Below are 15,312 nucleotides of genomic sequence, written 5' to 3'. Positions count from 1 at the left end.
TACACGCAAGACCAACTTTATTCGCATACTTGGCGGCTGCAGATTAGGCATTGACCCTAGAAAGTCCTAAATCTTGTACAAGTCCATCATAAGATCTAGGGTTGAATATGCCGGAGCTGCCTTCTCGAGTAATGGCAAGACCCATCTCCGAAGGTTAAAAACATTAATCAATGAACCCATAAGGAGAGCCCTTGGACTACCTCCTCAGTACAGATTGGATCTGGTGACGGTCACAAAGGTCGCTAAGTGTACTGCCTATGCACTCCCCGCGGCTGCCGTACTTCACGATAACGTAAGGGGTCTGAATATCAGCTACACCAACACCTACCGGGAGTACAGTTCCGTCTTCGAGAATATGGGGCCTGCCTGTAATACAATAGCGAGAAGTATTGAGAACAAATGGAGAATGGATTAGGAGTAGAAGGCAAGGGAGGAGGGAAGTTCCCACAATTTTGAGATTAAGAGGACCTGCTTCAATAGGATTCCATGCGGGCCCATTGATTACAATATACTAAACTGTTTTATCAGCTGGCACTGCTTCTGTAACTCTACGTTTTTTATAATATGGGTGGTGTCATCGCCTCTGCGGCGTCTGCGCAGGGGACGAGACGCCGAACCACATAATTTTTGAATGCAATTCGATTTCCCAGACCAGGCCTTCCTCTCCTAAGCTCTGTGGAAGCACCAATTTGACGCATTTCATGGTACAGCATGGTTTTCCGGGACTCGCCGACATATCTGAGTTTATCACAATCTCCAACATCGACATTTAGAATCATGGCAGAATAGTCCCTGCACAATTAAGGTGGAGTTAAATACCACGCGAAGTACTTATGCGTGCTTAAGCAATCAGATGCGCCCACATGCTTTCTTTCGGTTGAGTTACATATCATACGCTTGTTGCTACACACGAATCTCTAAAAATAAGCTTGTTCATGTCATTTGCAAAGTTAATTTCAATGGAAATGGATAGCAATGTGGTTTAATAACAAAATCATTAAAGAATTTCTCTAATTTACGGACTGCAAAACAATTTATTAACAGAAACATTTTCAAATCACATTTTTTTTGCCCAATGAAACGCGTTTAAAGTTGAGGGTTGGTTAACTTATTTGGTCAGAAGCGCGCATGCCTTTGTTGTCTAACTCACACAATACAAACCAATCTATTTTAACTTTTTTTGACATGCACGCATAAGTACGCATTAGTTTACATGACACATTCCTCCAAACATTTGGAAGTGACTTTCTCACTACCTACCATGACATAATTACCAGGTAGTGTACCGTAAACAGCTGAGTACAATTTTTTCTCGCGAAGTGCATTAGCTGTCAAAGAGTTTTGGTTGTGAGTATTATAGTTAAGAACCATAAAACACACAAACAACGAAAAATGGCGCGAACTAGTAATATACACAAAATCAGTAATATAATCACTGATTTTGACAGATAGTGCACTCAATATTTTGTTGTTGGGCAATTGCCACTACCTGTAAATGAATATATCTTGACTCCCCCCCAGAAAAGTCACTTTTTAGATCCTTTTGTGCGATAGTTTGTAGAGATTTCATGATTTAAAACAACAAAATATATTACTATCGGAATTCTATCATTCATGTTTCGCTAATTAGTTTTTCATAATCAACTGTTAGAGAGAATGTATGGTTACTTAGCCTTCTGTTATGCAGAGGGATGGCATACGCCTCACAACCGTAAGATTGGCTGTTCAAATTCCTGTCAGGGAGAATCATTTAAAATATTCAAATATTAATCTCGATTTGAAAAAGAAATAAATTAATTGAATTTAACGAGCAAAATAAGAAACATTAGGCAAAAAATATTTATTTTTATTAATGACGTCGATAATCGAATTTAAACTTTTTTAGTCCCTATTTAGATACTCATGGGTATATGTCTCCAAGTGGCACGTTTTCTCCCATACCGAGACAATAATTAGAGTAAAAAATTATATCGCCTGAGATTGTTTTTAACTTCCTTGAGTGCAGATTTAGTGACTCGCAAGATAGAAAATGTTTGCTGGGATATAATGCATGGTCATTGTAATAGTATTTGTGAAAACGAAGGTGTATGCGTCACATGTACACATAATCATCAGTCATGGCTGTAAAATCTAAATAAATTGATTTTTTCGTTAAATGGCGTCCATCGATAACCGATTACAAACAAATGTGTAATCATTATTTGATAGATATTGGAAAACACGTTCTGTGCCAAATAAAGTTATACAATGAGAAGTAAAGTACGAAAAATTAAATAAAATCAATGCAAAAATCAATGTACCTTTATTGGCAAAAGGTAATCAACACGTACGCAATATGAGTACTATCATGATGTGCCGTCTAAAAAGGCCATTAGTGTTGGCGCTATACATCAATGATGGGCCACTGCTTTCCCCTTCCCCCTGCGGTTGGGCAAATATAACTTTAAAGAACAAAAATAAACCCTAAACATATTTATTTTATAACTTTCTCAGTGACATTGGAATAGCAGATTCTTCATATGGAGTGCTTGCTGTGCTTAAATACGGATTCAAACTACATAGGGGAAGATTCCATTGAGTGGTCGGAATGGAACATTAAACAATTGGTGGATCAACATTTATGGGCTATTGTTAATACTTTCCACACACCGACGACATAGTGGAGATCTAATTTTCGACTTTATTTGCAGGAGCCAAATATATCACCGTCGTGTCTTTGCATGAATTGTTGGAATGAATTAAATGGATTCCATAAATTTTTTACACGAATACAAGAAGCACATACAAATATATTATTGTGTGAAATCAAATCGGAATTTGACCCATTGGAGGATAATAAAAACTTAGAATCTTTTGTAAATGAGTCTTTAAACGAATGCGAGATTGAGGAAACATCTTCAACAGCAACTGACTATGGCCAAGAAATCAAAATAGACATTGATCGCGATTATAATAGGATTCTTGACAAAAATTATGAAAGCGATGACGAATCTACTGATCATGAGCAAAGCAATGCTGTTTCGGAAGAAAATGATAGTCCATTGCGTAGAAATGAGGCTTCTGATGAGAGGAAAATAATTAAAAGAAACACGGCAGAGTATGATGATTTTCTTAAGAAGCATTTTCAAATAAATTGCGACAAATGCAATGAACCTTTTGAGACCTTTCCATTGCTTGCCCAACATTTTAGCCAAGTTCACAATGAACGTGGTTATGCAGTTTGCTGCGGCAACAAATTCGTCTATCGCAGTTGTCTGGTAGAGCACATTCGATTGCATGTTGATCCTGATTACTACAAGTGTTCATATTGCACGAAGAGATTTACCAATAAACGCAATTTGCAGTTACACACCCTTCTGCACGTGGATAAGAAATATGCTTGTGACAAGTGTGATAAAAAGTATGCCAGAAAATCGCAACTTGGTGAACACAAATTGACCCATATGCCAAAACCAGAAAAGAAATTTCAATGTAAAGAATGTGGAAAATTGTGAGTACTATGTCATTTTTTTAAGGATTTCACTTGATTTTTGCTATTTTAAAGCGAAGATTCCAACTTGGCACTGTTTTATTAATATCTTGTGAATATGTATAAACTAATATATTTAAATGTCGGTTAGCATGTAAAGTCAAAATTTTATTAGTACTACTGGCCAATCAGTCACTACCTGCTACAAGAGAAATCACCCCGCGGTTCCTAATTGGGATATTCGTTGGATATGCATTCATATAATATCGTGCAGTTAGACAAATTACGGAGATTGACGATAAAAGTAAATTCCACCAAAACTTGACTTTAAAATCCTATTAAGCTTATGCGTGTTATGTGTGGCTCTGTTCAATATTTTCACCTAGGAACTCTGCTATTAGGATGGGGGTGCAGCAAGAGTGATCTTGTTGTGCAATTGGATTAGACGGCTGGAATGTATTTGATTTTGAAATCTTATTATATTCCACTGTTCATCGCTCAGCCGGGTGTCATGTATACTTGTCTTAGCGTCTTACTTGGTTTAACGTAGAAATTAATTAAAACTTTAATATTTTATTTAAGAATATCATTACTCCCCAGTCATCTAACACCCTACTGAGTAACAAGTTTGCATTTATTTGCGACGCTAAGAAGGAGAAGAGCTAAAAATATTAGTTAACCCATTAGTGTGTTGTACACTGAGGCGGCAGCCCTTGCCGATGAAGGACTTCATCGGGTCAATCCGGTACGTACAACCGGCTGCCAAGGGATTGAGTGGATAGTCCTATTTATCGGACGTTTTTATTTCTTTCGTAATGTGTACATTTATATAGATATTTTATAGAACCATATACATGGAGAAGAAGTTAGAACGTCAACATTTGCTGTTTTTCTATAATTTCGATCAAGTTTCAACTTTAAAGTTTTTGTTTACTCACAAAAATGGAAAAAAAATTGAAAAATGTCTAAAAAATCAAGTGTGGCAAGTAAATAAAGTAACGAAAACTAATTAAAATGAATGCTATATTAAATTAAATATTTTTTTTTTTATTAACCAATTTGCTTCAAAATTTTTTAAGTAAATTGGCTTAATAATTCCGTGGATAGTTCGGTTTGAGGTCATGTACAATTATTAAAAACAGATGTCGGTGTTTGTTTTATTAATTGTTTTATTTTAAATTTTTCCAATATTTCGAGTACCGCCGGTAATCTTCATCAGGGAATGGATAACTAAAAAGATTATAGTAACATAAAACAGAATTTAACAAAAGCACAGAAACAAAATATGAATTTGATTAAAATTTAACGTTTGAAACAGGAATTACGTTTTAAATCAAGTGAACTTATTTCTTACACCACACAAGAATGACTGAAGCTTATTGTCTATTGCTTATATTTTTGTATTAAGTTTCTATATATTGGTGCACAGTGGTCTGTTTCCGTTTTGTATATCATACGTTCGGTAGTTGGGGTGTTAATTATGTGTAGCATTTCTAATGTGTATCTTCTTTTGTAGTTAGGTTCTTGGGCTAATATCAAGGACGTCAAGAATGTTAACCATTTACATTCACATACACTAATTAAAAAGATCCCATGGCAGCTGGTTGAACGCACCGCATTGACCCGATGGAACGCTTCATCTGCAAGGGCTGCCGCCTCAGTGTAAGTGTTCGTCTTTTCTCGGCATGGGAGAGGCACATCCCGGAGTGCCTTCTCCGCACGCTTCTGGTCCGTGCCGGGATTGAAAAGAACCCCGGATCCTGATTCTGTTCGGTTTGCCAGAACCGCCTCCATCATCAGTCGGTGTCGGTGAGGTGTAACCGGTGCATGGAGTGGGTACATTTCCGTTCTTGCTCTGGCCTCACTTCGCTACGGGAGCGAAGTGGCTGGAACACTTAGAGCAAAGTAACTTAGGCACCGGTTTAGCCAAGCTGTGGTCACCCTCGAACCCCGATAGACGGGATGACAGGACCTCAGTTACTTTTGGCGAAGTAACCGTGACTGATCCGAATGCGCTAGGATGTTCGACCGTCAATTTATTGCCATTCGCCGTATCCGTGGTCTCCGAGCCGATGAACAGTCATCACAATCTACCGTGGGCGAAGTTACGAATGTCATCCGTGGTGCCAAATCATCCAATGCGTTGGGCCCCGACGGAATCTGTACATTGAAGTTGAAGAATCTGGATTTACCTGGAGTTGAGTAACTTACTACTGTCCCCAACCTGTCTCTGAACTTTATTATAGTTCCCGATGTCTGGAAAATGGGCAGAGTGATGCCGCTACCGAAGCCTGGAAAGAACCGGAGTTTGTGGGAGTCGTGCAACCGATCTCCCTTCTCTCACTGGTAGCAAAGACGCCTAAGTCACTACACCTCCCGAGCCGTGTAGGAGAATTTCCATTCGCCGAGCATCAACATAGATTTCGAACTGCATAGCTCAACAACTGCTTTGCATGCCATCACCGCACACATTTGCCGTGGCTTTAATCAGCCCAGGCAACGTGATAGGACGGTCCTCGTGGCACTGGACCTATCGAAGACATTCGACACGGTCAGCTATGCCAAACTATTTGAGGACATCGCCAACATGTCCCTCCAACCAGCCCTGAAACGCTGGATCGTGATTGTACGATTGTATTATGGCATCAGGACCGCCATCCATTGTTGACATATGCGATAGGTTGAACGTCTACCTCAACGTACTTGCCTCATATTTCGCTGCAAGAAATCTGAAGATATCTGCCACCAAATCTTCAGCCACATTGTTCACTACAAATACGCATGAGGTGAATACCGAGCTGACAGTGATGGTCGATGGAGAAATTATTCAGACCATCAAGTGTCCCAAAATACTTGGCATCACATTCTATAGTTCTTACACATTCTCCCCACATGCCACAGCAATTTGCCATAAAGTCAAAAGTAGAAACAAAGCCCTCAAGTCACTTGCCGGCAGCACTTGGGGTGCAGACAAACAAACCTTGTTGAACACGTACAAAGCAATTGGCCAGTTTGATCTCGTCAACTTTGTGACAATCTGTGAAGTAATATTCAGATCTGTCAGAATGCCGACCTCCGAATTGCGACGGGCTGTCTCCAGAGTTCTCATGTGGTGGTCCTCCATCAGAAGACAAAGGTCCTACATGTGCAAAGACATAACTACATGCTGTCTAAGCAATACCTTTTGGGCTGTTATCGCAGAGACCATCCAAATCATCATCTTGTGGATAGATATCCACCGCCTTAAGGTAGATCTATATGATCTAGAGCTTGAGGTTCAGCGCTTCAAGAGAGAACCTCTTGACCAAGCGGCATATCAGCAGGTGCAGACACGGTAGTAGATGCGGTAAATAGGTAGATTTACATGATCTATAGCTTGAGGTTCGGCGCTACAAGAGATAACCTCTAGATCAAGCGGCATATCAAGCAGGTCTAGACAACATTCATGCAGACACGGTAGCAGATGCGGTAAATAGCTACCGGGTGAATGTGGTCCTTGGAAAAAGACCGCCTCCCGTTGCATCGGAAGAAATTGGCCTCCCCCGGCAAACCAGAGTAGTTCTGCCTCAGTTACGTTCCGGCAGATCTATCCGCCTCAACTCCTACAGGGCAAGGAATGATCCCAACGTGCAAGATGTATGTCCCGATTGCAACCAGGGACCACACGATACACGTCACCTGTTTAACTGCCCAGCCAAACCCACTCAACTCAGACCCAGATCCCTGTGGACGCACCCCATCTTAGTCGCAGAGTTTTGGGTCAACAGAATCAAGCTGACGAAAGATAGAACACAACAAACTGCTACAACAACAACAAAAAGATTGTAAATCTTGTTGTGTGTGAAATCATGAAATAAAAAAATGAAATGAAAATGTCCAAATGGAGAAGACATCTCGAAACTGGGTGTTAGAGATTGGAGGGAAAGCGCATATTATCGAGATGTTTAGAAACTTATTCTACGTTCGGCTAGAGGAATATATTTTCTGTAAATATAACATAAATTAAATAATTAGTTATAGCTCCTATCCATGTCTTTTATTTAATGTAAGCTTCTATGACTGCAGTAGCCACAATTTTAGTCAGAGCTTTATAAAACTTCCTGAATCTCTGTAAGTTTGGAAAATCAAAATCCTATTAGATTTATTCATCGCTTTCAAATAGCTGCAAATGCTTTAATGTATTGGGTTGCCCAAGAAGTAATTGCGGATTTTTCATATAGTAGGCGTTGACAAATTTTTTCACAGCTTGTAACTCTGTGATTGCATTCTTTCTTCTGTCAGTTATCAACTGTTACTTTTAGCTTGCTTTAGAAAAAAAGTGTAAAAAAAGTATATTTGATTAAAGTTCATTCTAAGTTTTATTAAAAATGCATTTACTTTTTTTTAAAAAATCCGCAATTACTTTTTGGGCAACCCAATAATAGATAGACTGGGTCGTGTAGGGTATTATGAGTCGTCTCCTTTCCTTACTTGTTGCATTTTCAAACTTTACTACCGACCGACTTTTGTAGTAAATTTCTATTAAAATTTATTATTAAATATCTTAAATAAATAAATAGAATGTATTATAAAAAAATATAACATCATCACGTTTTTTTCAGTTATATCAGCAAACAATCGCTAAAGTATCACCAGAAGGTAGTACATGATTTTTTATATGCGAAAGTATGTGAGATATGTGGACAGACATTGCCAGGTGTCTCATCGTATAAGCAGCACATGATAAGACATAATCCTAACCCAGTTAAATGTGAAGACTGCGGCCTTTTAGTAACCAGTAAAATAACACTGGGATACCATAGAAAACTTAAACATCCCGAGGGAGGAAATCGTGAGTACACCTGCCCTTTTTGTCAGAAAATATCGCCAAATATTAGGGCTCACAAAACTCACGTAAAGGATAACCATGACCCAAATAATAGATCGGAATGCAATATTTGTAACAAAATATTCAGTAAAAAGTCGCTTAAGGTAAAAGATAGAGAAATTTTAAAATGTCTTATTTAAAACTTATAAAAATTATTTCAGCGTCACCTGGAAGTCCATTCTGGCAGTTTATCATATACCTGCAAATGGTGCCCGAAGCAGTTTAACACAAACAACAACATGGGCTACCACTACAAAAAAGCACACCCAATTGAATATGAGGAAGAGCAACGAAAAAGATATTCTGGAAATTTACCTCCTGCAAAATATGATTCAAGAGTTGTAAACAAAATATAATATTGGCTAAGAAATATATACAAATGTATTAAAAAGTATTATTCATTAAAATATTTTTTAGAACGATCTAATATGATCTACAGGCTTGCGCCGAATGCTTGACTCTTCATCGTTTATCGAAATTATTTGGTTGATTATCAATATCAATACCGTCTTTAACGCTCCATATTGCCATTCGTTTAGACAAAATGGTATGCGATAGAGTGTCGTGAGAAAACAACAGCTATCGGATACGTTGATGAACACCACACAGATTGGAGCTCAAAGTTCTAGCCCGTATGGTGCTCATAGTTATCCCGTGCCGTTGTTTTTTTGTGTTCATAGTGTTGATTTGGAAATAATTTGAGCGAAATAACAAACTGAAAGAATAATAATTTACCTGTTGTTTTCTTTGATTTTTTCCTTTCATTCTGTATGTATATACTACACTAGCTGACCCGGGCCCGCTCCGCTGCGCCTTCTTTTACTTTATATCGAACAAAAGTTTCCTTGGAATATTTATTTTCGACAATTAAACAGCTTTTAGTGAAATACCATGCTACGAATATAGTATATCGCTTGTCTAATTGTTTAACAATATAAGTGCCTTTGTCCGAAACCCATATTATCTTTATTGGTCTACGAATTTAAGTTTGAATGTAAGGTGTACTCCATTCTTAAAAGACTTTATTTCAGCCCCATACTCTCATGATATCTGATTTAGGGGTGTTTTCGGGGGTGAGGTGGTCTCCCAGGCACTTGGCCCTGAAAAATATCAGCATCGTGCTCTTCTTTTAAAAACCATTTATTTAAACCCCATATTGCCATTGGTTTAAGGGAGTTTACACGATGAGGCGTCCCCCAAACACATGGCCCAAAATAGGTTATCAAATTCATTTTCTTATCTTAAATACCATATATTGGCATGGTCGAAAAATGTTTACCCTTTGCGGGGTGTTGTGAGGAAGGGGTGATGCCCTAAATACATGGTCCTAAATTTGGATATCAAATTCGTATTCTACTCCCAAATACCTTTATGTGAGCCCCATTTTGCGATGGTCACTAAAAAGTTGCTGCTTGTGGGGTATTTTGGGAAAGGGGTTGACCCCAGAAAATTGGTCTCGAAAGTGGGTATCAATTCTTGCTCTACCCCCCAATACCTTTCATTTTATCTTCGCATTGACATGGTCTGTAAATATGGCTGATTTAGAGGTGTTTTGGGGATTGGGGTGGTCGCCCAAACACTAAGCCCTGAAAATATATCAGCAACGTGCTCTATTCTCATATATCTATATATCATTTATTTGAACCCCATATTGCCATTGCCCTCAAATTTGGATACAAAATTTTTTTTCAAATCTCATTTAAACTCCTTATTGCAAAAGTCGGCAAATATGTCCGGTTTGGGGTATTGGCCCTAAAAACTATAAATATTTAGTTCCACTCTCTTTAAGATCCAAATTGTCTTGGTGAGCAAATACGTCATATTTGGGAGTTGTTATGGTGGTGGGACGTCCCCTAGACAGTTGGCCCCTAATGTTGATATCAGATACGTGGTCTACTCCCAAATACCTTTAACTTGAGCCCCATATTTCCATAGTCGACAAACATGACCGGCTTGGGGGGTGTTTTGAGGGGATGGGCGGCCACTCAGTGAGTTGGCCTTGAAAATATATATCGGATTCGTGTTCCACTCTAAAAACCCTCTTATTTGAGCCTCATATTGCAAAGTCAGCAAATACTTACTATTTGTGGGGGTGGAGTGGCCCCATCGACACTTTTCCCAAATATTAATATTCGTATTCTACTCGCAAATACCTTTCATTTGAGTCCCATATTGCCATGATCGGTAAATATGTCCGATTTAGGGGTGTTTGGGGGTTGGGTGGTGTTGTGGGGGTGGGTGGTGTTGTGGGGGTGGACTGGCCCCATGGACACATTTTCCGAATATTGATAACAGATTTGTGCTTTACTCCAAAGACCTTTCATTTGAGCCCCATGTGGCTATGGTCGTAAATGTGTCCCTTTGGGGGAGGTTTTTGGGGAGAGGCGGCCCCCCAAACAGTTGGTCTCATAGTTCGGATATCAGATTCTAATTCTACACTCAAATACCTTTTATTTAAGCCCCATATTCCCATGGTCAGTAAATAAGTCCTGTTTAGGGGTGTTTTGGGGAAGGAGTGAACCCCCAGAAACGTGGTCCCACATTTGGATATCAGGTTCGTATTCTACTCGCAAATACCTTTCATTTGAGTCCCATATTGCCATGGTCGGTAAATATGTCCGATTTAGGGGTGTTTTGGGGGTTGGGTGGTCCCCTAGCACTTGGTTCGACAATTGGATATCAGAAACGTTTTCTTATCCTAAATACCATTCATTTGAGTCCCATATTGTCGTGATTGGTCTAAATATATGTTTGGTAGGTTTAGGTTAGGGACCCCTAGGTACCCCATCCGAAGTTTGGATACCAAATTTTTATTTTTAGGGTACTATATGAGAGCACCACCCATCTCCGAGATCTGGCGTTTTTGAAAATTCGGGTAAGGGGGAGGGTCAGCCCCCCTTCAGATATCAAAAAATGTAGTACCCTATTTTCATTATGCACCATCTGTGAAAATTTCAAGAAAATCGGTTCAGCCGTTTCTGAGTCTATAAGGAACACACAAACATACAAAAAAACCTACAAACAAACACAAATTGATTTTTATCTATAACATATATTTTTCACACGGGATATCTGTGAGCACCACACAGGCTGGAACATTGAGGTCCGATCTGTGTAATGTTCATTGCTGTCACTAGAAGCTTAACTGCGAGCTACCGGGGGCGTCCACAGGTTGCGAATTGTGGAATACTCCATACGGAGTAGCTGCAACGGCAGTCGTGAACCATCGGCGGTATCGAGCGGAGAGTCTCAGTGAGAGGCCGGTGCCGTCCGTTGCGGGCATCATAGGCACAAACACTGAGTGCTATGATGCTCGATATGACAAGACGGGTTATTGGCGCCTTTTAATAACTAATGGCCACCTTGTTCCCGCGGCGATCGGTCCTTTGGACCGGAACGAGCTTGCTCACCTGCTGGAGCCTGACGAGAACCGCCACCTCTACAAGAAAATGTGGCTACAAGAACAGGTCAATCACCGGCTATTTAAAGGCGTCAATAACTCGTCCTGTCATATAAAGTATCATAAGCACTCAGTATTTGTGAAGAGGCGGTGCCGCCCGGCCTCTAACTGAGACTCAACACTGATTTGCCACAACTGCAGGTGCAGCTATTCCGCATGGAGCATTCCATTATCCGCAACCTGTGGACTCGCCCAGTAGCTCGCAGCTAAGCTTCTCGTGAAAGCAATCAACATCACACAGATCAAACCTCAACATTCCAGCCTGTCTGGTGCTCATAGCTATCCCGTGCCAGTCTTCTTTTGGCAAAGTTCATGTCAATCTTGGTTCCTTCTTCATCTCAACCGTGGATAGTTTCAACTGGGGTAGTTATATATATCATCTATTAAATATGTGCCGCGAGTTCAAACATTGGAACTATAAAACAATATATTTAGGCGTCGGCCCTAACTCACTCTTGTGAAAATGAAAATACAACCACGAGAATATAAGATCCTTGTGTGTTTGTTTTTAGTTAACTTGTCCAACCAAAATAAAGAATTTACTTATTTTAAATTAATTTCAATTTCATGCGGTCAGAAATAACATTCAAAGCGAAAGTGAGGTATCGGGAGAAGAGAGAAATAGAAAGACGTGAGTGTGATCGAATCGAGACGTTCAGCAATAAGAATGAAGTTTGAAAATCCTACCAAAGAATTAAACATCACATCGGTGAAAAAGGAACTCTACTCACAGATAGAATGTGTCTGGTTTAGAAAGGACATTTTTAAAAGATACAAGTATGCGATAATGGGGCTGATGAGGATACGCCAGAACCAATGCCTGCTGACAGTATAGAATGTGTACCGCCTATCTCATGGCAGCCGGTTGTATGTATCGGATAAACCCGATGGAGTTCTACATCGGAAAGGGCTGTCGCCTCAGTGTATAACACACTGCTACAACAACAACAACAACCGCCTAGTCAGAGTGAAGTCAGCGTAGTAATAAACCGGTTGAAAAACAGCAAGGTCATATTTTAATGGAATAGGTTAGGACATACACCTAAGCCAGTAATCGGCTTGTTGTGCGCTCTAAGAACTATAAAGTAACCTCTAACAGAAAATTTTAAGTTAGGAATTCCGTGCTACTTACAAAATCCTTAATTGTTTTCAATATTACTCCCCTAAGTTGGTTCATGTCTGGTATTGTGTCTCCACCTAAGTGCCGATATCTGTTAGACGCAAAAGTCGGGCAATGACAAAAGAAATGCTCCAACGTCTCATTATCTTCCCCGCATGCCCTACACATGCGATCACTTGCCGCACCGATTTTACATAAGTGAGCTCGTAGTCTTATGTGTCCCGATATGATACCAATAGCTATACTGACCTCCTTCTTGCTTCCTCTCAATAATAGCCTCGTCTTCTCACGATCTGGATCCCGCCATAGGATTTTTGCCGTCCTACCGACCGTTTCGCTGTTCCACAATTTTGCATGCGCATTCGTCGCCCACTCCCTTGACACGGACTGCGTCGACCCTAAAGGCTTCGGGTTAATCAATTTTATTGACGGCAATCCTCTGGCCTTCACCGCCAAATCGTCTGTCCCTTTAATTTTCCCTTACTCCGTTATGGCCGGACACCCAAAAGATGTGGATTTTGCCATCCTCAGAGGAGGCGTTAATCTCCTTTTTACACTGCAAGATTTTTCGTGACCTTACCGTCCTGGTTGTTATTGTCCTTATGTCAATTTTACTGTAGGTAAAGATGTTCACACTCGAAGTCCTCGCATTAGCACCACACCACTTCGCTTTATACCAGCCGGTCGAATACCCCAAGTGCGGTCCAATTTCCCGGCGCAAGCAGTGGTACTCGCAGACGAGCGTGATGGGATTCGTGCTGTGGACCCCGCTAACCCCAGAATCAGCGAGCTGGATCTGGAAATAAACAGGGTAGTCAACGAATATAGGCCGAATTTGTGGCTGGAACACTTGGAACAATGTAACTTAGGAACCGGTGTAGGCAAACTGTGGTCTACTGTTAAGTCACTCTCGAACCCCGGTAGACGGGATGACAGGACCTCAGTCACTTTTGGCGAAATAACCGTGACTGATCCGAAGAGATGCGTCAGGTTGTTCAACCGTCAATTTATTGTGCATCCCGAGAGAGACATGGCAAGGAGGAGAGCCATTCGCGGTATTCGTGGTCTCCGAGCCGATGAACAGCTATCACAATTTACCGTAGGCGAAGTTAGGAATGTCATCCGTGGCGCCAAATCATCTAAGGCGTCGGGCCCCGACGAAATCTCTACATTGATGTTAAAGAATTTGGATTCACTTGGAGTTGAGTATACACTCTTATAGTTCCCGATGTCTGGAAAATGGGCAGAGTGATCCCGCTACTAAAGCCTGGAAAGGACCCGAGTTTAGGGGAGTCGTACAGACCGATCTCTCTTCTCTCGTAGGAGAATTTCCATTTGCTGAGCATCAAAATGGATTGCGAAGACTGCATAGCACAACAACTGCTTTGGATGCCATCACCGTACACATTTGCCGTGGCTTCTATCTGCCCAGGCCATGTGATAGGACGGTCCTCGTGGCACTGGACCTATCGAAGGCATTCGACACGGTCAGCCATTCCAAATTATTTGAGGACATCGCCAACATGTTCCTCCAGCAAGGCCTGAAACGCTGGGTCGCGAATTATCTGTGTGGCCGCCAGTCATTTGTGGAATTTGGGGATAAGCACCGAAGAGTGAAACAGGGAATTCCCCAAGGTGGGGTGATATCTCTGGCAATGTTTCTCTCCATTCCACCCCCTTCACTCGGCATAGTGATCGTATAATATGCGGACGATTGGCATGGCATCAGGCCCCTCACCCATTGTTGAAATCTGCGATAGGTTGACCGTCTACCTCAACGAACTTGCCTCATATTTCACTGCAGGAAATCTGAAGTTATCTGCCAGCAAATCTTCAGCCACATTGTTCACTACAAATACGCGTGAGGTGACGACCATCAAGTGTCCCCAAATACGTGGCGTCATATTTGACAGCTCTTACACATGCTCCCCACATGCCACAGCAATTTGCCATAAAGTCAAAAGTAGGCAGCACTTGGGGTGCAGACAAAGAAACCTTGTTGACCACGTACAAAGCAATTGGCCGGTCTGTGGTAAGTTATGCAGCGCCAGCGCGGTCCCGTCAATTTTGTGACACGCAGTGGAATAATATTCAGATCTGTCAGAATGCCGCCCTCCGAACTGCGACGGGCTGTCTCCTCAGTTCGCATGTGGGCCACCACCATCAGGAGACAAAGATCCTATCAGTGCGAAGACATAACTACATGCTGTCTAAGCAATACCTTTTGGGCTGTTATCGCAGAGACCATTCAGAACATTATCTTGTGGATAGATATCCACCGCCTTAAGGTAGATCTACATGGTCTAGAACGTGAGGTTCAGCGCTACAAGAGAGAACCTCTAGATCAAGCGGCATATCAAGCAGGTCTAGACAATATTCATGCAGACACGGTAGCA

General features: G+C 41.0%; 1 protein-coding gene across 3 annotated transcripts; it reads left to right on the top strand.

Moving 5' to 3' along the window:
• The first annotated feature begins 2,179 nt into the window (after positions 1–2,179).
• On the top strand, positions 2,180–8,730 carry LOC106083884 (zinc finger protein 391). 3 transcript variants are annotated; one of them, XM_013247175.2, is made up of 5 exons: positions 2,180–2,315; positions 2,494–2,630; positions 2,691–3,490; positions 8,071–8,440; positions 8,498–8,730. In XM_013247175.2, exons 2-5 carry the CDS (start codon positions 2,520–2,522, stop codon positions 8,690–8,692), a joined length of 1,476 nt encoding a protein of 491 aa, XP_013102629.1. In that variant the 5' UTR covers positions 2,180–2,315; positions 2,494–2,519; the 3' UTR covers positions 8,693–8,730. The 3 variants fall into 3 exon arrangements, with proteins under 3 accessions (XP_013102629.1, XP_013102630.1, XP_059221756.1); XM_013247176.1 differs by lacking the exon at positions 2,180–2,315 and adding an exon at positions 2,409–2,426; XM_059365773.1 differs by lacking the exon at positions 2,180–2,315 and having other exon boundaries at positions 2,433–2,630.
• Positions 8,731–15,312: the final 6,582 nt, after the last annotated feature.

Source organism: Stomoxys calcitrans, chromosome 3 (genome assembly GCF_963082655.1).
Source record: "Stomoxys calcitrans chromosome 3, idStoCalc2.1, whole genome shotgun sequence".
Classification (NCBI taxonomy): domain Eukaryota; kingdom Metazoa; phylum Arthropoda; class Insecta; order Diptera; family Muscidae; genus Stomoxys; species Stomoxys calcitrans.
This window is presented reverse-complemented; position numbering and strand designations above follow the sequence as displayed.